The sequence below is a fragment of the Bos indicus x Bos taurus genome, chromosome 17 (assembly GCF_003369695.1).
Source record: "Bos indicus x Bos taurus breed Angus x Brahman F1 hybrid chromosome 17, Bos_hybrid_MaternalHap_v2.0, whole genome shotgun sequence".
Taxonomy (NCBI): domain Eukaryota; kingdom Metazoa; phylum Chordata; class Mammalia; order Artiodactyla; family Bovidae; genus Bos; species Bos indicus x Bos taurus.
In genome coordinates, this window is record NC_040092.1 from 28,472,141 (window position 1) to 28,499,956 (window position 27,816).

Sequence of the window (27,816 nt, forward strand, 5' to 3'; positions counted from 1 at the left end):
TAACCCAAAACCAATGGACCACAGCAAAAGCAGTTCTAATAAGTTTATAGTAATTAATCTCAAGAAACAAAAAATATCTCAAACAATGTAATCTTACACCTAAATCAACTAAAGAAAGAAGCATGAAGAAAACCCAAAGTTAGTAGAATGAAATAAATAATAAAGATCAGAGCAGAAATAAACGAAACAGAAACGAAGAAAACAATAACAAAGATCAACAAAAGTAAAAGTTGGTTCTTTGAGAAGATAAACAAAATTGATGAATCTTTATTTAGCTAGACTATAAGGAAAGGAAAGAGAGAGAACTCAAATTGATAAAATTAGGAATGGAAAATTTCTAATAAAGGGAAAATTCCTAAAATTTTAAAAGGAGAAATTACAGCTGACACCACAGAAATATGAAGGATCTTAAGAGACTACTATAAGCAACTATAGCCAATAAAATGGACCACCTGGGAGAAATCTACAACTTTCCAAGATTGAACCAGGAAGAAGTAGGAAATATAAACAGACCAATCCTAAGTAATGAAATTGAAACTGTAATTGAAAGTCCTCCAACAAACAACAGTCCAGGACCAGATGACTATGTGTGAATTCTATTAAACATTTAGAGGAGAGCTAACACTGATCCTCCACAAACTTTTCCAAAAAATTGTGGAGGGAGGAACAGTCCCAAATTTGTTCTATGAGGCCACCATCATCCTGATACCAAAACCACACAAAGATAAAACAAAAAAAGAAAATTATAGATCAATATCACTGATGAACACAACCAAAAATTCTCGACAAAGTATTAGCAAAGAGAATCCATTAAATTAGCAAAGAGAACACATTAAAAGCATCCTACACTATGATCAAGTGGGGTTTATACCAGGAATACAAAGGTTCTTCAATATATGCAAATAAATCAATGTGATATACCATAGTAACAAAAAATAAAACCAATGTGTTCATCTCAATAGATGCAGAAAAACCTTTTGACAATATTCAACACCCATTTATGATAAAGTGGGCACAGAGGGAACCTATCTTAACATAATAAAGGCCATATATGACAAACCCACAGCAAACATCATTCTCTAGCTAACATCATTCTCAAAGCTGAAAGCATTTCCTCTAAGATCAGAACAAAGACAAGGATGTCCATTCTTGCCACTCTTATTTAATGTAGTTTTGGAAGTCCTAGCCAGAGCAATCAGAGAGAAAAAAGAAAAGGAACACAAATTGCAAAAGAAGAAGTAAAACTGTCACTGTTTGCAGATGATATGATACTATACATAGAAATCCTAAAGATGCCACCAGAATACTACTGGAGCTAATCAATGAATTTGATAAAGTTGCAGGATACAAAATTAATGCACAGAAATCTCTTGCATGCCTATATACTAACAACAAAAGAACAGGAATTGAAATTAATGAAACAATCCCATTTACTATTGCAACAAAAAGAAGAAAATTCCTGGGAATAAGCCTACATAAGGAGGCAAAAGACATGCACTCAGAAAACTATAAAACACTGATGAAAAAAAAATCAAAGATGACACAAACAGATGGAGAAATATACCATGTTCTTAGATTGGAAGAATCAATATTGTGAAAATGAATATACTACCCAAAGCAAACTACATATTCAGTGCAATTCCTATAAAGTTACCAGTGGTATTCTTCACAGAATTAGAACAAAAAATCTTACAATTTGTATGGAAACACAAAAGACTCCAAATATCCAGAGTAATTTTGAGAAAGAAAAACCGAAGTTGGAGGAATCAGGCTCCCTGACTTTATACTACAAAGCTACAGTAATCAAGACAGTATGCTACTGGTACAAACACAGAAATATACACCAATGGTATGGGACAGAAAGCCCAGAGATAAACCTATACACCTATGGTCACCTAATATATGACAAAGGAGGCAAGAATATACAATGGAAAAAAGACAGCTTCTTCAATAAATGGTTCTGGGAAAGCTGGACAGCTGTATCTAAAAGAATGAGTTTAGAATACTAACATCATACACAAAAGTAAACTCAAAATGGGTTAAAGACCTAAATGTAATAAGACTGGTCACTATAAAAACTCTTAGAGGAAAACATAGGAAAAGCACTCTTTGACATAAACCATAGTAAGATCTTTTTTGACCCACTTCCCAGAGTGATGAAAATAAAATCTAAACAAATGGGACCTAATTAAGCTTAAAAGCTTTTGCACAGCAAAGGAAACCATAAATAAGACTAAAAGACCACCCTGAGACTGGGAGTAAATATTTGCAAATGAAGCAATGGAGAAAGGATTAATCTCTAAAATATACAAAGAGGTCATGGAGCTCAATATCAAAAAAACAATCCAATCAAAAAATAGATGGAAGACCTAAATAGGCATCTCCCCCCAAAAGACATACAAATAGCCAAAAGACACATGATAAAATACTGAACATCGCTAATTATGATCATTATATTTCTATCTTACATTTCTATTATGTTACTATAATTAGTATTATAATATACTAATTATAATTATTAGAGAAATGCAAATCAAAATTGTAATGAAGTATCACGTCACACATGTCAGAACGGCCATCATCAAAAAATCTACAAATAATAAATGCTGGAGAGGGTGTGGAGAAAAGGGAAACTTTTTGCATTGTTGGTGAAATTATAAATTGATACAGCTACTGTGGAGAACAGTATGGAGGTTCCTTAGGAAGCTAAAAATAGAATTACCATATGATCTAGTAATCTCACTACTGGGCATATACCTTGAGAAAACCATAATTCAAAAGGACACATGTATCCCAGTGTTCACTGCAGCACTATTTACAGTAGCCAGGACACAGAAACAATCTAAATGTCCAATGGTAAATGAATGGATAAAGAAGATGTGGTACATATATACAATGGAATGTTACTTAGCCACTAAATGGAATGAAGTAGAGTCATTTTTAGAGATGTGGATGGACCTAGAGTCTGTCATACAGAGTGAAGTAAGCGAGAAAGAGAAAAATAGATATCGTATAACAATGCATATGTGAAATCTAGAAAAATGGTACAGATGAACATATTTCCAAGTCAGGAAGAGAGACAGATGTAGAGAATGGACATGTGGACCCAGGGGAGGAAGGGGAGTATGGGAATAATTAGGAGATTAGGATTGATATATACATTGTGCTATGCAGTGCTTAGTTGATTAGTCAGTCATGTCTGACTCTTTGCGACCCTATGGACTGTAGCCCTCCAGGCTCCTCTGTCCATGGGGATTCTCTAGGCAAGAATACTGGAGTGGGTTGCCATGCCTTTCTCCAGGGGATATTCCCAACCCAGGGATCGAACCCAGGTCTCCCACATTGCAGGCGGATTCTTTACCATCTAAGCCACCAGGGAAGCCCAAGAACACTGGACTGGGTAACCTATCCCTTCTCCAGGGGAACTTCCTAACCCAGGAATCAAACCAGCATCTCCTGCATTGAAGGCAGGTTCTTTACCAGCTGAGCTACCTGGGAAGCATGATATATACCATGTATAAAGTAGATAGCCAGTGGGAACCTGCTACAAAACACAGGAAGCACAGCTCAGTGCTCTGTGATGGTGGTTGGGGTGTGGGAAAGAGGTCCAAAGAGAGAGGAGATATATGTATGTGTATATGGCTGACCACTTCATTGTACAGCAGACACTAACACAACATTGTAAAGCAATTTTTTTTTTCAATAAAAAACCAACGTAGAAGAGAAAAAATACTACTGAAAGTTGATCCTTTGATTAGTAAAACTCACTTCTGGTCAAGAAGAAGCAAGAAAGAGGAAAAAAGAGCCTTGTTGGTGGCTCAGTGGTAAAGCAACTGCCTGCAAATGCAGGAGACATGAGTTTGATCCCTGACTTGGGAAGATCTCACATGTCGAGGAGCATCTAAGCCCACACATGACAACTACTGAGCCTGTACACTAGAGGCTGGGAGCTGCAACTGCTGAAGCGCACGTGCCCTAGAGCCCATGCTCTACAACAAGAGAAGCCACCACAATGAGAAGCCTGTGCATCACAGCTAGAGTGTGGCCCCTGCTCACTGCAACTAGGGAAAAGCTTGCACAGTAAAGACCCAGCAGAGCCAGAAATAAATAAATAAACTTTTTTAAAAAAGAAAGAGGAAAAAATACATTTCCAATATCCAGAATGAAAAGGGATATCACAATAGAATTTACATCAAAGTAAATGAATGAATAAATTAATTAATATAAAATATAAGTGGAAGTAAAAGAAGGTTTTGTAGTAGGCAAACACAAATGACAGTTTAGATATTGTGGACAAATTCCTTAAAAATCACAAGTCAAAATGGATACAATAAGAAAAAAACCAATTTAGTCCTAAATCTATGGAAGAAATTGATTCTAAAAATAAAAACCTTTCCACAAAAAAAGCTTGATGCCTAGATGACTTCATCAGTGAATTCTTCTGACATTTAAAGAAGAAATAATTCCAATTCTGTAAACATTGGAGTTATTATTCCAGGAAATAGAAAAAGTTAGAGCATACTTTCCCCAAATATTTGAGACCTGCATAACTTTGGTGCCAAATCCAAACAAGCACATTAGAAAAATTGAAAACGTAGACATTTCTTTTTTATGAAGAGAGACTCAAAAGTCATAAACAGGTGTAATCTAGTGATATTTAAAAATTATATCATGAGAGATTCTTACAGGACATGGTAGAACCCTCTGGCTATTTGAACACTCTAACCCAAAACACAATCACACCAAATCATCCAATTTACATTAACAATATGAATGACAAAAAGGAAGAAGAGACTTCTGTATGCTCTGTTTTCTCAGTTTGGCCACGTGGTAGATACTGTGTCTTTAAAGACCATGAAGATGAGGGGGCAAGCCTTTGTTACATTTAAGGAACTGAGTTCATCTGCAAGTGCCTTGAGATAGTTACAAGGATTTCCATGTTATGGCAAACTGATGTGAATCCAGTATGCAAAAACAGATTCGGACATAATATTATAAAATGTGTAGCACTTTTGCTGAAAAAAGAAAAAAGCCAAAACTGTGGAACTGACTGCAAAAACCAACCATGGACAAAAAGCCTGGTCAGGGAACACCAAATTCAGCTAATACCCAAGGAAATGCAGCACTGATCCTCAGGTCCCTGATTACCCTCCAAACAGTACTTTATTCCTTAATAATTTACCAGAAGAGACTAGTGAGATGATATTATCCATGTTGTTTAACCAGTTCTTTGGTTTTAGGGAAGTATGTTTAGTACCTGAGAGGAACTGACATTGCTTTTGTTGAATCTGAAAATGATGGACAGGCTGGAGCTGCCAGAGATGCTCTACAGGGATTTAAGATCACATTGTCCCATGCCATGATGATAACTTATGCCAAGAAATAACATTTGGGATAACTGTCTTTAAAGGGCTGGTATTATTTATAGTTTTTGTTTTGATAACATTTGGCCAGGCCATTTTAATAGTTTGGGGGAGAGGGGAAGTGTATGTGAAATTGTTGAAAGGATTTAAAAAAATTACGTGGTCTTTGTTTAGCCTTAGTGAACTATGAACTACGAAAGCCTTAATTTTGTACAATAAAACTTTTATTTGTATTCTGTAAAAAAAACTATATCATGATCAAGTATGGTTTATACTATCCATTCAAGGATGGTTTAATGTTAAAAAAAAAAAAAAAACACCACACAATCACTGTGATCCACCACATTTACAGAAGAAAGGAGAAAAACCAACTCAAAATATGCAAAAAAAAAAAGTTGATGAAATTAAACAGGTATTTAAAGCAAAAGTTCTTAAAACTATTAATAGGAACTTCTTTAATCTGATAAACCATATCTACAAAAAAAATCTTTCAGAGATACTTCATGATGCAAACACATAATTTAATTTTAGATGAAAAAATAATGTACTATTCTCTCCTTACATATAAGAATAGAAAAAATTACAACTATTATCTCTTTAATTCAACAAGGAATATTGGTGTTCCCCAGTGCAATAAGTTTTTTTAAAAGTATGAGGATTAGAAAGAATGAAGGAAAACTAGTCATTCTTACACACTATATTTATGTACTTAGAAAACCCAAAAGAATCTACAAATAAACTCTTGGAATTAAGTGAATTTAGCAGAGCTGTTAGTTATTGACATAATGTCAATATACAAAAGTCAACTGTGTTTCCATATCTTACAAAACAATTAGATAATGGACCTAACAGTACCATTGACAATAGCATCAAAAATATTAGAAAAAAGTCTAAAGAAAGGTGAAAAGCCTCTATATAGAAAACTACAAAATATTACTTGAAATTAAATAAATGAGATCTATTTTGTATTTGTGGATTGGAAGACTCGATATTTTTCTTAAACATTTCCCAAATTGATTGATAAATTCAATGCCATCTCAGAGTCATAGTAGATGCATTTTTGTCCATAAGCTTATTCTGAAAATCATGTGAAAATGCAAAGGTGAAGCATAGCAAAGATAAACAGGAGGAAAATTGAAGGATACACACTGAATATCAACTTATCCCATGATTAAAATTATATAATTTTCTATAAAGCTAGACAAACAGAGCAATGAATGACATATCCTTTGAGAACCCAGGAGACCCACACATGTACCATCATCTGATTTCAGACAAAAAGTGCCACTTCAATGCAGTGGTGAAGACACCCTTTTTAATAAATGAGCTGGACCAACTGGGTATTCTGTGGAGGGGAGTCGACACCTCCATATATCATACCATGAACTAAAATTATTTCCAAATGAATTGCACACCTAAATATAAAGGGGGAAAAGAGACCTTCTAGAAGGTTAAAGAGGGGGAAACTGGTAGCTTTTGAGAAGGCAGGTCAAGTGCAAAAACAGGAAAAGCTAATGTTTGGTGACTTAAGTCAATGGTGGTTACTGTGGAGGGATAGTGACTGGACGTGGGCATGAAAGAGCCTTCAAACGTGCTGGAAGTGGTGAGGATAGTGTCTGCACATGAAAAACTCAGAGGTAAACCCTAAAGATCCATGCACTTTATGTAAGTTGTAAAGATAGAGAATCAAAACATCAAGAACATTCACAATGTGCTTTCATTCTCTTGGACTTGTATGTCTGTTCAACTTTTCGCATGTAATATTATGTAAATCTAAAACGTTTTTGGTTAAATAGGCTGTTTTTAAACAACAGAAATAAACAGATTGATTTCTTCATGCTCTACACAGAGTAGGGAATCAGCAACTCCAGAGAAGATGGGTTCCTTAAACACAGGGACACTCATTCGTCTGTGACGTCAGTGTCCACTGTGGACCTGGAATGTGACCAGCATCGGGAAGGTGGACTGAGTGGTAAGGATGCAGGTTACACTGGGACTCCCCTCCTCCTCTCCCACCCTGTAGTTCAGGGTGCTTCCAGGTGACAGGACAACCACACACCTCAAACCCACCCTCTGCCAGTTCTGTGACTGTAGACCAGTGACTTAACCTTCTGATGGGTATCTTGTCATTTGGAAATAAGGACACCTCACAGAGTCACGTATGCTCAGTAAACAGTCCCTGGACTCCAAGTCCCTGTCCCCAACCAGCACCTGACTGACTACCAGCGGGAGAGAAGGGTTGCAGCACGTGAAGTGGGTCTTGTTTGGAGACAGCACCACTGCCCAGCCACCTCCGAGCCTGAAGCAAAAGCAAAAATCAGTTCTATTCATCTCATCTTTAGAATTTTTTAAAAAAATATCTTGCTCATCATGGATTCTCTGGCGAAAGTTGTGGTTTTTAAAAATACTGTGTTAAAATACTATTTATCTTGATGACTGAGTTGTTTGGTTCCTCACTTGCCTCCCCCTGGTGCAGGCCTTATTTGGACAGTAAAGTTCTCCAGCCTGAGCCTTACAGATCCAGACTCCAGGGAGTATCAGGCACCCACATGCTGGTCATGGCCCTGAGTGGTGATACTGGCACCCAGGGTGATGAAGGTGCACTGCGGGGGCCCTGCACAGGACCCAGAGGAGGGGGATGTATGGCTTTGACCCCCTGAAAGACCTGTGGCAGGACTGAAACTTATCTGAGCTTGAAGGAGAACAGGGTCTAATCCTCTAGCAGAGTTGGCAGCCTCAACTGCCTTTGGGTCAGTGTGTGGGGAGGGTCTTCCTGTTCCCTGCCCCCGACCTGCACCTGCCTTCTTCCAAGAAAGGAAGGACAGCTGAGTCACTCTTGGAAGCTCCTGTTTACACTCTGTGTCCTTCACAGCATTTTACCAAGGATGTCAAGTAACCTCTCTCTGTCCAGCATTGCTTTCCCAGGGTGTTCCCCAGACGGCCTGCTCCCTGGAATTCTGTGAACCAAGGCAGGGCCAAATAACTGGTCTCCAGCAGCTGCAAGCACTCAATATGCAGACAGACATTTAACAAATCTGATACCTCCAGCCTACCCACTGGAGGTAGTTACTCTGGGGCCTTCTAGAAGGCATCCCAGGGCAGTGAGGGTGGGAAGGAACTCCATCAGGGGGACCCTGGGGATGAAGGTAATTCCCTGGCTGGAAGAGAGGGGTTCAGGAGGCTGTATCTAGGTGGGCTTCCAGCCTTCTGTGAATCAGGGATTTTATTTGTTGCTTGTATTTTTTGGCTGCACTGGGTCTTTGCTGGTACATGCAGACTTTCTCTAGTTGTGGTGAGTGGGGGCTACTCTCTAGCTGTGTGCAAGGTCTTCTCATTGCAGTGGCTTCTCTTATTGCAGAGCATGGGCTCGAGGTGTATGGGTTCAGGAGTTGTGGCTTGCGGGCTTAGTTACTCCACGGCCTGTGGGATCTTCCCAGACTAGGGTCTGAACCCATGTCCCCTGTATTGGCAGGTGGATTCTTTACCCGTAGACCACCAGGGGAGTCCCTGGATCAGGAATTTTTAAAAATTACTCAGCTAATCATTATGGGGAAAGTACATGGATGACCACAAAATTTCTGAACAGAAGTCATAAGAGGGAGGTTACCTAACCAGATTTTCAAGGTGTTAAAAATCAACAGTGTAGGAAAGAAACAAAATGATGAAGAAAATGGCACGTGAGAGTATTGGCTCATTTAAGTTTCTCAATCCAGAGCAAAGAAGGCCTGTTATTATCTCTTCACCAAAGAGAAGAGAAGATATAGATAGGGTTAAAGTCACATAGCTTTAAGCTACTGAACTGGCAGTCCAACCCAGGTAGCCTGGGTTCAGAAGAGAACAGAAAAACTGGAAACAGCTGATCTTTATGCTCTAGAATGCATTATGTGGTAATGATTGCATTTCATACTAGAGAGCATGGAAGAAGGGAGGCAGCATCTATTTAATACTTAACACATCTTGGCCTACCTTTTGTTGGAAGGTCAGACCTCTATTAAAAATGAAGCTTGTGAAGAGTTGGCCCTGATTTAGAATACTTAAAATTATGTGCTTAAGTTAAGAATGTAAACTTTTGAGTCTTACATTTAAAGGAAGTCACTTATAGGTGGAAACCATTTTAAAATTCACTGGACCCATACTGAGAGAACATAAGAAGAGAATATAATTCACTCAGAGGGGGACTGGGAGGCTCAAACAAGACAATGTTTATAAATAGTAACTTCTTATCTGGCAGCCAACAACAACAACTGACTTTATAGATACGAATTAGAATCATAACATTTGTTGAATTGCATTTAAATTTAATTTTATAATGTAGGTAGGTGGACATTTTGGGTTCCACTGACATTTTAACTTCACTGGTGCTTAATGGGTGGACAGCAACCAGCTTAATGGGTGGAATGTGGTCACTGAACTCCCAGCTGGCCCTGGAGAAAGGACCTGGGAACGCATTCCCACAGTGGCAGGGTTTCCTGTAGCAAGCCTCTCATTGCCTCTGTTCACCAGTATCTGCTCTAGAATATTGCGTGGGTGGGGGTTGCTTCCTCCAAGGAAGCTTCCTCATCTGTGTTTTTTCTTTCACTTCTTGAAAAGAACCTTAAAAGGAGAAAAACCAATTATCTTTTTATAAAAAGTAGAAAACATGAATAAGCAAAAAGAAGAAAATTTAAAAGTTAAATAAAAATGATAAATAATTTGTCACCAGGTGGCAATCAGTGTTTAACAAAATGGCATGTATCATTTCGTGTCTGTACTTTTCAGATGGGTTCATAGCACTCACCTTGTTTTGTAACAGGCAGTTTTCAAGAAACAATGTATCACTAATAAGGGTCAGGAGGCACTCTTTCTCTGCACAACTACTAATTAACCTTACTGAGCCCACCTTCTTTCTGAAGTTTGATGTATTTACCAAAAACGTCCACCAGATCTTGGATTGTTTCCAGATTGTGAACAAACACTGAAATGTTTCTCTTTCTGCCAAAGTCTTCTTGCCCATAAGCTTAGGCAGAAGCTCTGGCATCAAAGAATTTTTGCCTCCACCACCATTTAAAAACCAACTTACAGGACTTCTCTATTGGTCCAGTGGTTAAGAATCCGGTTTGCAATGCAGGGGACACGGGTTCTATTCCTGGTTGGAGAACTTAGATCCCACAGGACACAAAGCAACTAAGCCTGCCCTTAGCAACTACTCAGCCCACCTGCTCTAGAACGTGCAGCACACTCTGAAACCCTGGCGTCACAATGAGAAAATTGTTGCGCCAATAAATAAAAATATAAAACACACACACACAAACGCAGGACGTCCCTGTCAGTCAGTCCAGTGGTTAAGACCTTGCCTTCTAATGCAGGGGGTGCAGTCCAATCCCTGGTGGGGAGCTAAAATCTCACCTGCCTTGGGAGGCCAAAGCCCCAAAACTTAAAACAGAAGCAATATTATAACAAATGCACTAAAGACTTTAAAACTGGAAAAACAAAGAAAATTCTACTTGAAGTCTTCCTGGTCTCATCTCTAGGGCGCCTTCCAGCTTGCTGTGCAAAATTCACAAGACTGTAACCTGTACCGGGCAGACGCCAGGGCAGGGACGGCGGCAGTTCAGTGATTTCCCCTGTGTGTGGACCAGGGACGTGGAGAACTCGGGGTCTGAGACCCCCACCGTGTGAAGGCAGAGGTGCACCCCTAGGATCACAGGAGGTGGGATCTACAGGGGCCTCCCCTACGATCCCGGCTCCTTGATCCCCCTCCCGCGCGACCCAGGCTGGGGTGCGGATCCCTCCGGGCACGAAGGGGAGGCGGGGAGTGTCTGCCCCATGGGCTGCAACCTCATTAGGGCTTTGGCTCCGTAGAGCTTCAGGGGTTGCTTGGGGTCAGCCCAGGGTCACAGCTTCCTCCTGCTGCAGGGGTTTGGGGGTCATGACACCCTCTCCTCCAACCCAGCCCTGCTGCTCTGGGGCCTTTAATGCCAGCCCCCCAAGATCTTGGCTTCCGTGCAGCTCCCCGCCCCCCAATCCCATGGACCCTCGAGAACCTCTCGGCTTACTAAGAACTGCCAGAACCACTAGAACCCCCCACCCCCGCCCCCCGGCACCCAGGCTGATCCCCAGGCCCCCCGGATTTAGGAAGAGAGGGTGAGGCCAGGGTCGTCGGGCCAGGTACTCAGTGATTGGCCAAGGCCTCGATACTTTGTAGCCACTGCACCTCGGAACCGCCTCCGGGTATTTGCGTGCTGAGCGTGGAAGCTGGGAACCGGGGCCTGGCTAGGGGGTGAGTTGGGGGCGTCTGGATGAAGGTGGGTGAAGGGGGCGTTCAGGAGGGAGTTTATGGGGTACGGTGACTGAGTTCGTGGTCCTGGGTGGGGGCCTGGGGAGGCCTCTTGGTCCCCACGGGGAGCAGGGCACCTGGAGAGGTGGGGCGGCTCAGGGCCACAGCCAGGCAGAGGGTGTCCAGGCAGGATGGTGCAGTAGAGCTGTCTATCCCCGCGGAACCGGGTCCCCTCAGTGTTCCGGGTACCCCTCCCCAACCCATTTCTTTCCCCAACTCCAGGATCCTCTTCGTGTGAGTTTGGCCCTTAGCCTCCTCCCTGCCCTTCCTGGAGCCTGGTGGGGGGGTGGGATGGGCAGTGGGCCCCAGAGGAAACCTGGGTCCCTCGAAGGATGCGAGGTCTCCGATCTCCTGCCCGTCGTGCTGGGAAGAAAGGTAGGGCCCTGAGACAGGAGCCGGTGACAAGGCGCTGAGGTCTGGGAACAGCGACGAGGGCGCATCTTGCTTCCCTTTAGCGCGCGCGTATCTATAGGTGGTACAGGGCGGAGAGAGCTGGAAACAGGCCAGACCCTTTGCCAGGGAGCGTGGCAAGTCTGTTCAGATTCTTACATGTGTGGAAAATGGTTTGGTAGCATCTGCTAAGTACACATCCTTTAATTTGGCTGCCAGCAGCCTGTTCCATAGCCCTCAGGTAGTTGGAACACAGGTCTGGACCTTATGTTTGAGAAAGTGCTCACTAGTGTGGGGCTGAGGAGGTGGTTACAGTTCCTCCTTCCACTGGGTCCTTTTCAGAAACCAGTGGAGACTAGGGGTCCTTCCTGCAGCGCTGCCAGACTAAATATTGCCATAAGGAAGCTCTCTCCGTTTGGTGTATATATACACAGTCAGATTGTAGTTTTAAAATGTGAGAAACAGAGAGGTGATGATGTGGGCAAGGGGCACAAAGGGAACAGAGGTTCCAGGAGTGAGGAGCGAGGAGGACTCTTGCAGCCACAACACACAGCCAGGATCTGGACTGTTGTGGGGACTCATGGGAAACTGCAGGTCCCTGATGCACCTGCCTTCTCTCGCTGTTGCCACATTACAAGTATCTGTGGCAGGAGAGGCCTGGCAGACTTGGCTGAATATAGATGTGTGGTCAGCTGATCGCCATGGGCAGGCCGTGGTCCTGACTTGTCGTCTTGTTTGCAGAGAGGCCCAACCCGCCTGGCAATGCAGAGCTTCCTGCAACTGCTGAGGGGAAACGAGGGCCCCAGCCTGCCCTTGTCGGAGCTGGTGACCCTCGCAGGCAGGCTGTGCCGGGACCTCCAGGATGACCCCACCCAGGTGCAGTCCTTGGTCACAGCCGTGCTGGACAGCCAGTTCCGCCTGTACCTCTTGGACAATGCGGATGTGGCCCTGGTGTGCGCCAGCGTGCTGGCCCAGCGAGAGCAGCACCAGGCCGCCTGCCGGCTGCTGGAGGTAGAGCTGGTCTGTGAGATGGGGGTTGGGGCATGGGGGTGTGAAGAGAGGGGAAGCGGCCACCACCATCCTAAACACGACACAAATGCCCAGAGTCAGCATTTGTCACCTTGTGGAGAGGTGCCATAAACCAAGCTGGGATGGTCCACTCTCTCTCTACTAAGTTTTAACTTGCCTGGTAACTGAAGATGAGACTGTCCAGTTTTGGAATCTTTGTGGTCCTGGCTTGGAAAGTTGGCATCCCAGTTAGTGAGACAAGCAAACAGACCCAGTCTCTCAGTCTGCTGGCTGTGGGTCTGCATTCGGGAGCTCTGAAATCACAAGTATGTCTGTAAGTCCTCTGGTGGCACTTTGAACATCAAGTTATTTGGCATGAAAACCTGAGCTATGTCCACATGAAGCTAGTGATGTCTTTATCCACTTTATGTTACTGCGGTACATTTTACTACTCAAATATTGGTATATTTGGTTGCCACGACGGTGCTTGCCCAGATCATACCGGAGTGGTGCAAATTCTGTAGTGTATACCTGTGTTACTTCCTAAAATGTGTGAAGTTCTGAATTCCAAACTGTGTGTGGCTCGAAAGGTTTTAATAAGAGATTTGGGGGCCAGTGTTTCCTTTTTCACTCCATATGCATGTATGCATGTACATCTGTGCATAAGTCATGCTGAGTTTACTTTCAAGATACTCGGTTCTTTCAGTTCTTTCTATTTCTGCTCCCTCTCCCCCAAGCCCTGTGACATCCACCTGGCTCCCTTCTCCGCCGGCACCCCCATGTTCTCTCCTGCCCCCTCCATCTGTTCCTCACCTAGCAGCCAGGGGGAGTTTTAGAACTGCAGATGGGACCGTGGTGTGTGCTGAGGCAGTGGACCCAGAGCCTGCCATCAGTGCTGGCTTGCTGTCCAGTCTTTGGACCCCTCCTGACCCCCTTTGTCATGCTGGCTTTCTTGCTGTTTCTGGAGCTCCTGAGATCCTCTTCTTTTGAATTTTGCAGGTGTCATTTCCTCTGCCCAAGGCTGGAGCCCCATTCTGTGTGGCTGGAGCTTTCCTACGTGTCTGGTTTCTGCTTTAAATGTCACCCTGTACAGCTAGTGCCTCCTTTATTGTCAAGGATATAAAGGAGCCCTCATCCCCCTCTATGGCTCCTTCCTCAGCTCATAAGTAGAAATCTGTTTATCTTTCAACCTGTGTTTGTCTGCCTTCCCTCCTGCACTGCAGGCCCCAGGAGCAGGGGGCGCATCAGTTCTGCTCATTAAAGGATCCCCAACACCTGAAACATAAGAGAACTCAGATTTCCAGCGATGTCAGACGAAATGGATGAACACAGAGTTGTCATAGCTGCTGTGTAGGCAGTCAAGGATGAAATGTGATGCAAAACTCCCAGGAGAGGGACTGTAACTCACTCGGGATTGTCTAGAAATGCCTCTGAGAAAGTAATGTGTTCTGAGACCTGAGAGAAGCCATGGGGCCACCACCTCAGAAAAGGGCGTTTCCTGCCCAGGGCCACTCATGCAGGTGGGGAGGCCTTAGGTGGTTTCCCTGCCCATAGGTTGTGCCCTGGGTCTACTGCTTTATCCTGGCAGGAGACTGCAGGCTTCGACCCAGCAAAATGGGTTTTTTATTGCTGTGGAAAGAAAGCTAAATGATTCTCAGCACCTCCCTCACCAAAATGGTCCTGAGAACACTGGGGTTCAAGCACAGGGGCTGTGTCTAGGCCAGGCCTGTCCTCAGCATCCTTGGCCCTCTCAAAAGTCTGGTCACATGACCACGTCCCACTGGGTCTGGGAGCCATCAGTGGTGTGACCAGGACCCCTTCATCCCCTTCAGCTCAGAATGTGCTCTCTGAGACCCAGGGACCCACCCAGCTGGTGGGAAAGGCCTCTCATACAAGATAGGGGTGACGCCTCAGGCCCCTCAAATCTGATCTTTCATACGGTCCTGGGCGCAGCTCTGCCTCTTGTGTGCTGTGGCCATAGCCCAGATGTGGCTTTCCCCTTGCCTGCCCCTCACCTGTAGGGGGTAGAGGAGAACTGTGCCCCCCAGGGGCTCCCTGCAAGCCTGGTAGGGACTGGAGCCCAGCCATGGAGCTCATGCCCTCACCATTGGGAGCCAGTGGGTGGCTGGTCTTAGGGCTCAGGCAAGTGGACAACAGGGCTCCAGGGCAGGGGAGGGTGCGGATCTCAGGAGGCTCTTTCCACAGGGGTGCCAGGTGCCAGGTGGCAGCCCCAAGCTGGTGCAGCTCTGGAATGACATCCACTACCGTCTGGCCATGAAGAAGCTTGGCGTGTCCACGCTGACACCGGTGCAGAAGTTCCGGTGCAGGAAGAGGTATGCGCTGGTCTTGGCACTTAACCCCGGGGCTCATGAGGGATTTGCTTTCCAGAACTATAGAAGGGCTGAGGTGAAGTAGAGGGAGGGAGGCGAGATGAAACAGTGATGTCAGTGCCCAACACTGAGCCACCTCTCCGCCTGCTCGGCTGTGGGAACACTGTCCCACCTCTGCCCACGGGACAGGACGGAGAGCCATTCCCAAGACCCAGGCCAGGAACCGCTGCCTGTCAGTGAGGACCTTGCAGGGAGGGAGTCAGCAGGTGGGCACCCGACCTCACTTTCCTCCTGTGGGAGGAGGGATGCCCCTCATGTCAGCTAGTCCCCATGGTTGGGCTCTGCCAGTGGCCTGGCTGGGATTTCAGCGCAGCTCCTCAGGGCTGCAGGACCTTTTAAAGACAGATAGAGATGAGGGGGCTATAAGCACCGTGTGGATGTGTGTAGTGCTTAGAACAGCGGTCCCAGTCTTTGGCACCAGCGGCGGGTTTTGTGGAAGACAATTTTTCCGTGGACCAGTGCGTGTGCAGGGGCAAGGGGGATGATTCAAGTATATTACAGTTATTGTGCACTTTACTTCTGTTATTATTACATCAGCTTTGCCTCAGATCATCAGACATTAGATCCCAGATCATCGGACAGGGGGACCCCTGGTTAGAAGACAGTCTGGCACATGATAGCTGCTGAACAGATGTTAATTAACAATCACCACTATGACCATAATCAGCACTAAGTAAACATTACGACTACCAGTTCTAACCATCACCATTATCACCATTCATGCATGAGGACACCGAGACACAGACAAATTAGTGACTCGCCTGGTTACACACTAGAGAGACGCAAAGGCAGGATTCCAGCTTAGACGTTGAAGTTGCAGAGCCTTTGTTCCTTATTTGGGTGTGCTCCACCGTCCAGAAGGGGCTGCAGGTCTCGCTCTGAGCTCCCAAAAGCCCAAGTGACAGGAGTTGCTGAGCCAAGGGCCTAGTTGATGGAGGAAGAGATGGATGGATTCCTTTTGGGTCAAACAGAATTTTTCTCAGAGTGCCCACCAAATATGTCCTCAAAGCCAAGAAGTTTATCAGCCTTGAGGTTATCAAGGGTTGCAGTCAGTCCCCTCCCTATAGGTTTTTAGGGCCTGCCTGAGGGTGGTTCAGCAAAGTGACTTGGGGAGCGGTTTGCTGTTTGTGAAGAGGCCCCTGGGGCTCTCCTGGAGCTGCACTTGGATGTAGATGACGGACTGGAGACTGGGGAACAAAGCAGATCCCCTAATTCAGAGCAAGGAATGCCAGACAGGACAAGCTCAATAGAGGGCTGTGGCTCGGTGGCCCTTTGTTACGGTGGGGGCTGCAGCACAGGGCGCAGAACCTGAATGAGGCCTGAGCACAGGACGGCACTCTGGGCATGAGGAGGGGTGATACACGTTACAAATGGTGGTCAGTGCAGGAGCAGAGACAGGAGGTGCTTGGAGGTTCTGGGAGAGGCCGTGGCTGGGGAATGGGTTGTGTCAGGATGGACTCAGGAGGATTTGCTGAGAGGTTGAATGTATTGGAGAAGGTAAGATAATAAACCCAGGCTCTTGGCCTGATTGGCCGGGACGTGGTGTTCTCTCCTCACTGGAACGGGCAGGACAGGCTGGGGGAAGATGTGAAAAGTGGGAAACTGAGCTTCACTGGATGTATGGGGTGTGTTCTTGACATTCATGGGGATTTTTAATAGGTATTTGGATATCAAATCTTGTAGAAAACCGGTGTTGTTCATTTATATGTCATTTAAAGAAAACTATTTATTTTTGCCTCTGCTGGGTCTTTGTTGCTGTGCGGCTTTTCTTTAGTTGCAGTGAGTCACTCAGTCATGCCCAACTCTTTGTGACACCCATGGGCTACACAGTCCATGGAGTTTTCCAGGCCAGAATACTGCAGTGGGTAGCCGTTGCCTTCTTTGGGGGATCTTCCCAACCCAGGGATCTAACCCAGGCCTCCCGCATTGCAGGCGGATTCTTTACCAGCTGAGCCACGAGGGAAGCCTATGAATACTGGAGTGGGTAGCCTATCCCTCCTCCTGGGGAACTTCCTGACTCAGGAATCGAACCAGGGTCTCCTGCATTGCAGGTGGATTCCTTACCAACTGAACCATCAGGGAATCCTTGTCGTGAGTGGGGGCTACTCTCTGGTTGTGTTCTGCAGGCTTCTCATTGTGGCTTCTCGTTGCAGAGCATGGGCTTTAGGGTGCTTGGGGCTCAGTAGTTGTGGCTCCCAGGCTCTGGAGCACAGGCTCAGTAGTTGTGGTGCATGAGCTAGGTTCCTCTGTGGCACGTGCGTTCTTCCCAGACCAGGGATCAAATCCGTCTCCTGAATTGGCAGGTAGATTCTTTACCACTGAGCCACCAGGGAGCCCCTTGTCATTTTTTCTGTGGCAAAAAATTCCGTTATACAGTCAGTAAAGCGGATAGCATAACCTCAATATCTTCATCATCCAGCTTCAGCAGTCAGGACCACTGGTCAGTGAGGGGTGCTGGGAACCCTGATGAGAGTGTGGAGTGTGGGCCCAGGCACCACCAGGCCCCTCCCTGCTCAGGGCTTGGATCCAGGGCCTGCAGCACACGGTGGGGAGGAGGGTGGCCGCTGAAAGGAGAAGAGTCCAGGGGGCACAACAGGTGCATCCAGAGGAGCAGGGGTCTGTTACCACCTCCTCAGTGTCCTCCTCTAGGAATCCACCACCTGCCTCCCTCTGCCCTAATGGCCTCAAGAGCCGGAACTTCCCCAGAGAAGTTCGCCAGAAGCTGGAGGACTTTGCCTCGGGCGTGAGCACCAACCCCAGCAAGGCTGAGCGGGTAAGAGCAGATATGAGCATGGCCAGGCACCCTCCCCTTCGCCAACACTCCCTGTCCTTAGGGGAGGCCCACCCTTGGTCGGTTCACCCCCACTGTTAGGTGGGGGACTAACGCCCTTGGGGGCTTGCCACCCTTAGGTGACATCACCACCTTAGGGGGTAGATCCACACCCTCCCTAGTGGCCTATCTGCCAGGGCGATGGTGGGCTCTGACCACCCTGAACTCCCTTGGGGATGGCGCCCTTTGGTTGGCAGCCCTTGCATGTCTACCCTGCACAGGTTGGGGAGTGAGTTTCATCACAAGCATCTTAATACCCTGTCAGCCCGTGTGACTTCAGGAGACACTGAGCACTCGCTGAGGCCGGGGATCCAGCAGGAGGGGTGGAGGGGGGTGCCCTCCAGGAGCAGGTGGAGGGGGCAATAGTCTTCCCCCTCAGACCCTGCTGCTCAGAAAGCTGGCTTGCTCTCTCCTCCCCACGTCCAGTCAGCTGGGCTCCCCCAGAGCAGGGCGCTGTGGCCAGTGGTGCCAGTTCACATATGAGAGGTGCCTGGTCGCAGGGTTGGTCATGGCCGGTATGCTCTGGCCTGGGAGGGTGAAGGGTCAGTGGTTGGGTGGCACCTCGGGAGGATCTGGTTTGCCAGCTGCGCGGAGCCCTCCTGGCTGTGAGTGACTGGGTGGTGGCTTGCCCCCTTGGTGCTCTGGCCTCTCGGCTTGGGAGTGGGCTAGTGGTGGGTTGTTTTGGGGCAGGAGGGCCTGGCCTCTGAGACGCACCTGACCACGGAGCAAGTCTACAACTGGTTTGCCAATTACCGGCGGCGCCAGAGGGCCCTGATGCAGCGTGCAGCGCCGGCGCCAACCCCAGACTCAGCAGAAGACCTCACGTCAGGGGAGGCGAGTCGGCACCTACCCCCGCAGCCAACAGACCACCCCCAGCTTGGCTCTGGGCTTGTGGACAGGCCTCAGTGGTCAAGTGAGTGGCCCCTCTGACAAAACCTGTATCTAGGACCAGCCAGGCCTCCTCCTCCAGTCCGAGTCTGCACGTTCAGCACCTCACCCTGTGGGAAGTGAGCTCACTGACGCTAAGGGTCAGGTTGGGCTCAGGGTGGCCCAGGTGGGCTGCAGCAGCATTTTGCATTGAGCGATTACTGTGAGGTCAGGCCCAGGAGTCGGGGAGTTGAGCCAAACACCAGAATTGGGGTGGCCTGGGTTCATAATTGTGGGTTTCAGTTCAGACCAAAGACAGATCAAGGGTCAAACAAAGAGCAGCAGGCAGCCAGCGTGACTGCTCTCAATCTGCTGGGAAGGAGGCTGGGACTCCAAGCATCACCCAGCCTCCCTTCCCCTCTGATCGGCTTTTAGCAGGACCTGAGAAAAGTGGGCCTCTACAGACCCTGGAGACCACCCAAGGGCCGTGGGAGCCGGTGGCTCTGACCCCAGACTTCTCTGGAGACGAGACTATGCCCAAGTCACTGGCTCCCAGGTACTGCCACGCACATAGGCCAGAGGACTGTCTCCCTGTTCAGTTTCCCACTCTCGGTGGGAGACCAGGAATGGAGTGGGCATAGGAACACCAGCCAGACCCTGGGACCAGGTCTGCGATGGCTGAGGGCAGAGATAGCTGTGATCCCAGGTAGGAGGGGGAGCCACTGGCAAGGAACCCACGTCATGTACAGCACACTTGCTTCCTGGAGCCTGACTCACAGCCTGACTTCATGTAAATTTTGGAGAATGGGGAAACAGACTTAGAAGAACATGCAGAACTATCTCCTAAAGGCAAATGGCCTTCCTCGTGGTTTGTTTATCTCCAGCATTTGGTGTGGTTGGTATATCTCTAAGTTAGTAACCACTAAGTTAGTAAGTCCCTCCCACAGCCCAGTGTCTCATCTTACCTTGCCGCTCCTGTGACGCTGCACAGACTGCTGTGAGAAGAGTGCTGGCCAGCAGGGGGACTGAGTCTGAGCGAGGGGTCATGTTCGTGCTGTATAAGCCATCAAGCTGTGCCCGCTTTTCCCTGTTACCCTTGTGTTATTAGCATCTCTCATGACATTACCTGAGCTGACACCTCACATTCAGGCCAGCACTACCCAGCCATGTGGCCTTAGGCAAGTTCCCATGACCTCTTGGTGTCTCACTTTTTTCATCTGTGAAATGGGGACAGTGATAAGCTCTGCCATGCAGGTCATCACACAGATTATAGAGGTGGGGAGTTGTTAACAAAAGCCCAAGAGCGCCATCTGAGATACAGTGAGCGTTTGTGGAATATTGATTCTTTGAATTATTAACTTCTGCGTGATAGTCCTTTAGGATCCACCTTCATATAGTCCCTCAACTGTTAGGCTGTTCCTAATCATTTTCAGCTTTCACTATTGCAGAACAATGCTTCATTGAAAGCACTTGTAAATAAACTGCTAATGTATCTTAGGTTTCTAGCAGTAATATTTTTTACTCTTGCAGCCCCAGGGAGGATGGTGAAGGCAGCATGACTGGGAATGTGGTGGGCCCCACAGCCATCTGAGCCCAGATTCCCAGGCTGAGCTGGAATATCCTCCCAGGCCCCCCTTCCCTGGTCTGAGGGAGCCTCTGCCCACCAAGGGGTGGTGTTCCCTGTGTCCCCCAGGTCTCTGCAGGGTGGTGAGATATACCAGGAGGGACCTAACCATGATCCTGCCACTCTGCCCCCTGTCTGCTCTGGCCCCGGTCTCTGTCCTCTGGCTGCTGCCAACGATATGCTGGATCCCTCTCTGGCTGCCCCTGAGTCGTGGCTGATGTCTCTCGCACTGGCATCCTCCAAGGAAGTTTCCTTCCAGACTGGGCAGCTGATCCACAGTCATGGGCTGGACCTCACCATGCGCCCTACAGACGCTGCTCTGGCTGTGTCCTTCACCGCCCTCAGGGAGCCCAGCCCCACAGGTGGGTCCGCTCTAGACAGACCACATGTTTCTACATCAGATGCTTTGATGGCTTGTGTCTCATTTGAAGGGGCAGGATTTTGAGGGGTGAGGACTTTCTGCCTGAATCCCATGTATTTTATTAGACCCACAAACCAGTGCAGTTGGAACAGTCTCTTCCCACGAACAGCTGGATGTTTTTTTCATTTATTTTTGTTTTCAAAATAAAATGTGCACATGACTGAAAAATAAGATAGTGAGGAAAGAGTTGGAATGGAATGGAATGGCTGCCAGCCCTGCCTCCAGTCCCCGTGACTAGCTTGTCCACATCTGCTAGCACAGAGGAGGGCTGAGCTGCTCGGACTTCTACCCTCTTGTCCTGGTTTCTTTCTTAGTTGTAATTGTAGCTATACATACCCTTAATGAAAATGTATTCAGGTATGTATCTTGTGCACCAAACATGACAGCATCTTGTGACCTCCATAAGGAGGATATTGGCACTGAATTCAGCCTGTCACCTAAATTTCTTAGTCTTCTGTGGTTATGCATGCATGCTAAGTCACTTCAGTCATGTCTGACTCTTTGTGACCCTATGGACTGTAGCCCGCCGGCTCCCCCGTCCTTGAAATTTCCCAGGCAGTACTGGAGTGGGTTGCCGTGCCCTCCAGGGGATCTTCTTGACCCAGGGATCAAACACATCTCTGTGTCTACCTGCATCGGCAGTCTTTACCACTAGCGCCACTTGCGAAGCCCTCCTCTGTGGTTTTATATATATATATATATATATATGTCTTATAATTTCTCGTTGCCTTTCTTTTTTCTTACATTGTCTGCTTTTATCACGTCCTTAGCTTCTCCCAATATTTCAAACATCACCTCTGAAGACTTGTTGCTGGGAGCCTCCTTCTCCCTGTCCCCATCCAAGTGCAGTCTGCCTAGGCCTGGGATGGAGCCATCATCCTGAGAGCGCCTGGGTTTGCTTCAGTGTTGAATCTCAGTTCCCTGACCAGGGATCAAACCCTCCTCCCTTGCGTTGGAAGGTGAAATCTTAACCATTGGACCGCCAGGGAAATTCCACTTCAGTGTTTCCTTAATTGCAAGTCTTGTTCTTTCTTTCTTGACTCTTGTTATGTTAGAGAATGTCTTTAACTTTAGAAGAAAGGGTGACCACAGGTAAATTTTCTGATTCCTTGCATCTTTTGAAATTGTCTTTAATCTTCCCTCATGCTTGATTAATGATTTGTCAGGGACAGAATTCTGAGTTCAAAACACTTTTTTCCCTTAGAAATTTGAAAGCAACATATCAGTACAGCATCCAGCGCTGTCATTTTAAGTCAGATGCATTCTGATCTTTACATGTTTTACATATTTTTCCTTTCTTGGAGCTTTTTATTTTTTAAGTCTTGGTGTTCTGAAATTTCACAGGGATGGTTCTAGGTGTGAGTCTTTTAAAATCACTTTGTTGTTAAGCCTTTCAATTTAGAGAGAGAGCAAGGTCTTCTTTAAGCTCCAGGCATTTTCTGTAATATTCTTTGATAGTTTCCTGATAATTTCCTCCTTCCAGTTCTCTCTTTACAGCACAAATGTTATTTGGATGTTGGAAATCCTGGGCCAATCTCCCAAAATGCTTACCTTTAAAAAAGTTGCTTTTTATTGTATATGCTTTTGTCTTAAAATTTATCTTCTGATCTAATTAAAAAAGCATTTATTTACTTGTTTTTGCTGCACTGGGTCTTGGTTGCAGTGAGCAGGGGCTACTCTCTGGTGGCAGTGCACAGGCTTCTCACTGCAGTGGCTTCTCTCGTTGCAGAGCACGGGCCATAGGCGCACGTGGGGTTCAGTAGTTGTGACTCATGGGTTTAGTTGGCATGTGGAAAATTCCCGGACCAGGAATCAAACCCATATCTCCTGCACTGGCAGGCGATTCTTAACCACCAGATCACCGGGGAAGTCCTATCTTCTGATATTATGACCGTTACGTATTTTAAGAGAACTCCAAGCTCTCTTTTCTTAATTCTGCTTTTCCTTTCTTCATAGATTGTGTTACTTTTTATAGATACAATATCTATACTTCTCTGAGTATCCTGCTTACAAGCTTCAGTAAATATGCTTTGTTGCCTGAAGGAGGAAATGTTAGGATCGTGGATTCAGGTCCTTTCTTGGAAACAGGAAGAGGTGGGGCCTGAAAGTGGAAAAGCCTGGAGACTTATTTCTCTGAGGTGGTTTTTCCTTCTGAACAGATTGGTCTTTCATTTCTGAGACCTTTTCCTGTCCATGTGTACTAACAAGGCTGGAGTCAGGACAGGCAGTGGCCAGCCTCATACTGGGAAGAGGGAAGCTGGTTTTCACACCACGTCAAGCATTATGTGAGGGGTGATGTTCTGTGGGAATTGGTGAGCTCCCTGCTGACCACCTGAGCACCTCATTTTCCTTCCCTCTCTGCAAACTCCTCAGGGTCCTTGACCCCTGCTTACACCCTGGCTTCCCTTCAGACACCCCAGCCACCACCCTGGCATTGGACGTGTGCCCTGCATCTGCCGAACATGGACACCTCCCACCTGATAATTGCCCTGCCCAGGACACTCCCTTTGTTCTAGGCTTGGGGCTCTTTATTTTCCTTATTCTTAGAGGAAGAAGCTGTAACCCGTTGATCTATTCTGTGTGAATTGAATTGTTCAAATTTGCACTTAACCATATTTCATGGACCTCAGAGTATCTTTGAAGTTCTGTGGGAAGAAGATACGACAGAGATGGAGGCAGTCACACAGCAAACGGTTCGGCAGGTCTGAGCAGCTGAGAGAGGAGATGGTTGCTCTGGCAGACAGGAGGGAAGACCGTTGTTTGGGGTCTGAGATCAGGACGCTTGCTAGTTTTATTGCCCAGATGGACTTAGGGCACAAATGAATCTTCTTGCTTAGCTTACTTTGCTCCTAAATGTCAACCCGGAACAGATCGAGTCCGTGTGGTTTTCCTTTTTAGAGTGAAAGGCACCCTGAGAGAGTTTCTACAACATTTAAGTAAAGAGAAAGGGTGGGGCAAGGGAGTGACACCTTGCACTGACATGAAGTCAAGGTGAAACCCAAGGAAAAAGGGGAGGGAAGTGGCGGGTGGCTGGGCTCAGCTTGTGGTGAAGCAGGGAGGCACCGAGGAGTCTGTCCTCACACGGCAATGGTGAATGTGGGCAGATTTGGATACTGAGTCTTTGTTGGGCTGGTGTGAGGTCTAGAATGACAAAAACTTGAAGCCAGTGAAATATGACATTGTTTTGGTCTCTGGAAGCCTGAAAAAGCCACTGAGATGGATAGAAGTGGCTTCTCTTTCCTCAACGCAGAGCTGAGGCCGGGGGCTGGCAGACTGGACGCTGCCTCTCCATGGACCTCTGTGTTGGGCACGTGGACTGTGCTCCTGTCTCCCAGCTCTGGGTTGTGGGGTTTCCTCCCCTGCAGGATTTGCTGACCCTCCCAGCATCAAACCCCAGGGCACATACCTGGAGGAGGATCCGGGTTCCTGTGGTAGCCAAGCAGAACAGCAGGCAGGCAACCTCCGGGTAACCCAGCCCCCGGCACAGGCTCCCGATTTCATCCTCAACCAGAGGTAGGTGCAGAGCCATCGGGCTCAGGTGACACTTCCTACGGGCCACGCATGGGGTGATGCCTGGACGGGAGACTCACCATCTGCCACGGGGTAGATGAGGTCTTTTCCTTATGGATTTCTGGAAACCTCAACAGTTCCCCCATCCTACATGATCATAGTTTTTCCCACAGACAAAAGAACACTTGCAAGCATGGGAGCAGATACAGGCATGTGGATGGTGCTTCCCCAGAGGTCTCCCTGGGCTCTAGCAGCCTCTTTCAGGCATTTTCTTTTCCCCAAAGATTGTTTTCAGTTTCTGGACAGCATCAAGAGCCTGCTTTTATATTCCAAATTATAATTTTAAAGGAGCTTGGGAGGGCTGTGAATAGGGGATGTGCTGCAGACTGTGGCATGGGGGCGTGACAGTGGTTCAGATTTCACAGGAGAGTATTGGGCCTCTGGTGAAGGGGGAACCTATGATAGAGGGTCACAGGACAGGGTCCCCAGGGTTTGGGGTCTCCCAAATCTAGGAGCTGAAGATCAGGTGCCCAGTGAGGGCAGAATTACTGGGGGACATGCGAGAGGAGGGGAGCAGCCTCCTGAGGAAACAGGCTCTGCTTGTGGTAACAGCCAGATGATGTGGGTTTATGAGCAGAAGCCCTATGGAGAGGAGCAGCCACAGGGCCCCCTCGGGGCTGCTTGGACTCTCCACTGGTTTTCTCACCCTTGGACTCCGATGCTCCAGCTCATCTTTGTTCTGATCTGATACCCTTGATTCTTTATTTAAAAACAGCTTCGCTGGGTGTAAAGTAAACCAACAGGTTTAGATGGTACAAATGACAGTTTTCTGAGTGTGACTTATGTATTCATCACAAACCATAACTATGCTTTAGGTCATGGGCCACAGAGCTGTTTCCATCTGCCTCCACCCCTCACTCCCATCTCCCCAGGACCAAGGATCTGCTTTCTTTAGCTGAATTTTCTAAGAATTTCATATAAGTGAAATCATACAGCATCTGCCCTTTTTTTATTATATGGCTTCCTTCACTCAGCCTAACTGCTTGAGACCTGTCCTTACTGCTGTGTGTATCAACACCCACCTCTTGTGTGTATCAACACCCTTTCTCCTGTGTGTATTAGCTCCCCTTCCTTTTGTGTACCAACACCCCTCCTCCCATGTGTATCAACACCTCTCCTCCTGTGTGTATCAACACCCCTTCTTCCTGTGTGTATCAACACCCCTCCTCCTGTGTGTATCAACACCCTTTCTCCTATGTGTATCATCACCCCTTCTTCCTGTGTGTATCAACACCCTTCCTCTTGTGCGTATCAACACCCTTCCTCCTGTGTGTATCAGCTCCCTTCCTCTTGTGTGTATCAACACCCTTCTTCCTGTGTGTATCAACACCCTTTCTCCTATGTGTAGCAACACCTCTCCTCCTGTGTGTAGCAACACCTCTCCTCTTGTGTGTAGCAACACCCCTCCTCCTGTGTGTAGCAACACCCCTCCTCCTGTGTGTAGCAACCCCCTTTCTCCTGTGTGTATCAGCACCCCTTCCTCTTTCTTGCTGAGTCTTAGTCTTGGTGTGGATTGACATATGTGCTGGAGGCATTTGGGAGCTCCTTGTTTGAGTTTGGTGTGTGCCTGGCTGCACACATGGTGGCCTGCACGTTTGCCTTCGTGTCTCTGGGGTGTATACACCTGGCAGTGGGGTGACTAGGTTACAGGGTAGATGTGGTTTGACTTCAAGGACCTGCATGACTGTTGTCCTGAGTGGCTGCATCTATCTCCTGCCCTGCTCCCGCTGCTGCTCTCCTTGACTTGGTTCTAAGCACCTTCTGGCTTCTTCATGCCTCAGGCTGTCCCTTTGTGGCCTTCTCTCCCTTTACGTCTCTGCTCACCACCCCCTCTTCTGTGAGCTTGCCCTGGTGTGCTTGCTCCCTGACTACCTGAGCCACCTGCTTGAGGTGTTCTGAGGCCCCTCTAGCATCCTGCACACCTGAGCGCCTTGCAGGAGGAGGCTGTTCCCAGAGAGCCTGTCACCTGGAAGGGCTTCAGACAGGTAGAAAGCTCTCCGAGTATGGGGCTCACAGGGGACAGTGTGACCCTCAAACAGGGCCTGGCAGAGGGCCTGTCCTGACACCGTCCCTTTTCCAGCTCCTCAGACCTGACTCCGGCCCCACCAGGCTTCCCTGGCCCCATGTCTGCCGTGGAGCTGAGCCAGCCCCCTCCCTCCAGCCAGGTGAGACCCTCCTACAAGTACTGTGGGCTTCCTTCCTGACTCCTGGCTCCCCAGCTTGGGTCTTCAGGGTGACTAAAATGGGCAGAGCTGAACGTGAGCCAGGGATGTTTGGAGGCTGGACTTCAATGGAAGGGGAGCTGGGAGGCGAGTGTTCTGGGGCAGGGTTTCCTACCGAGTCCAGAGGGTGAGTCCCAGGGTCGGGAGTGCCAAGTGGGAGGGCAGAGCGGCAAAGGGCGTCTCCGCGTGTGACACTTGCGTTGGCTTCCCAGGTGCAGTGGTCTGACGGGCAGACCTCCAGCGACGCCTTCTGGGGAGCCAGGATGCTCCTGGAGCTTTCAGCGGGTAGCCTGGGCTGAGCCGCCTCTTGGGAGCCTGGCCAGTGCTCCAGGGGAGCAGCTGTGGACATCCAGCAACTCAAGTAACAGAGCTTTATCCCTTCTGAAGAAGGAGGTCCCCAGAGTTTCCTGGGGATTCTGCTGAGCCCCCCATGCCCTGTTTGAATAGTTTGGTTGTCAACTTTCTGTATTGGAAGAAGCATCTGAGAAACATTCCTGAAGTCAGAAGTCAAAGGTGGGTCTGTTCTATGCAGGCAGCAGCAGATTGCAGTCAGGTTCCAGGGTGGGTTCTGGGCAGTGAAGGCCTTTCTCAGAGAGGGGATGTTGCCCTTCGGGCCTCCCACCTGTCCTGTGACAAGGCCAGACTTCTCCCAGTAGATGTTGTGAGTGAAGTGTAGGCAACTTCTGGCATTTCTGAGTCTGGGGTTTGCACAGAGGCACGTGCACTGGGGGAGAGCCTGCTAGGCTGGGGGGGTGCCTTGCCCAGGGTTGTGATTCAATGTGTTTGCCCAGCAAATGTTCTGTTCAATTAAAAGT

At 47.5% G+C, this 27,816-nt stretch overlaps 1 protein-coding gene and 1 pseudogene across 1 annotated transcript; both read left to right on the forward strand.

The window, feature by feature from the left end:
• Positions 1–4,689: 4,689 nt before the first annotated feature.
• LOC113875161 lies at positions 4,690–5,386 on the forward strand (annotated as a pseudogene).
• Positions 5,387–12,831: 7,445 nt separating this feature from the next.
• On the forward strand, positions 12,832–27,758 carry ANHX (anomalous homeobox). The gene is made up of 8 exons (XM_027513536.1): positions 12,832–13,080; positions 15,283–15,410; positions 18,117–18,240; positions 18,988–19,210; positions 19,600–19,720; positions 24,594–24,722; positions 26,860–26,944; positions 27,214–27,758. Exons 1-8 carry the CDS (start codon positions 12,832–12,834, stop codon positions 27,298–27,300), a joined length of 1,146 nt encoding a protein of 381 aa, XP_027369337.1. The 3' UTR covers positions 27,301–27,758.
• The last annotated feature ends 58 nt before the right edge of the window (positions 27,759–27,816 follow it).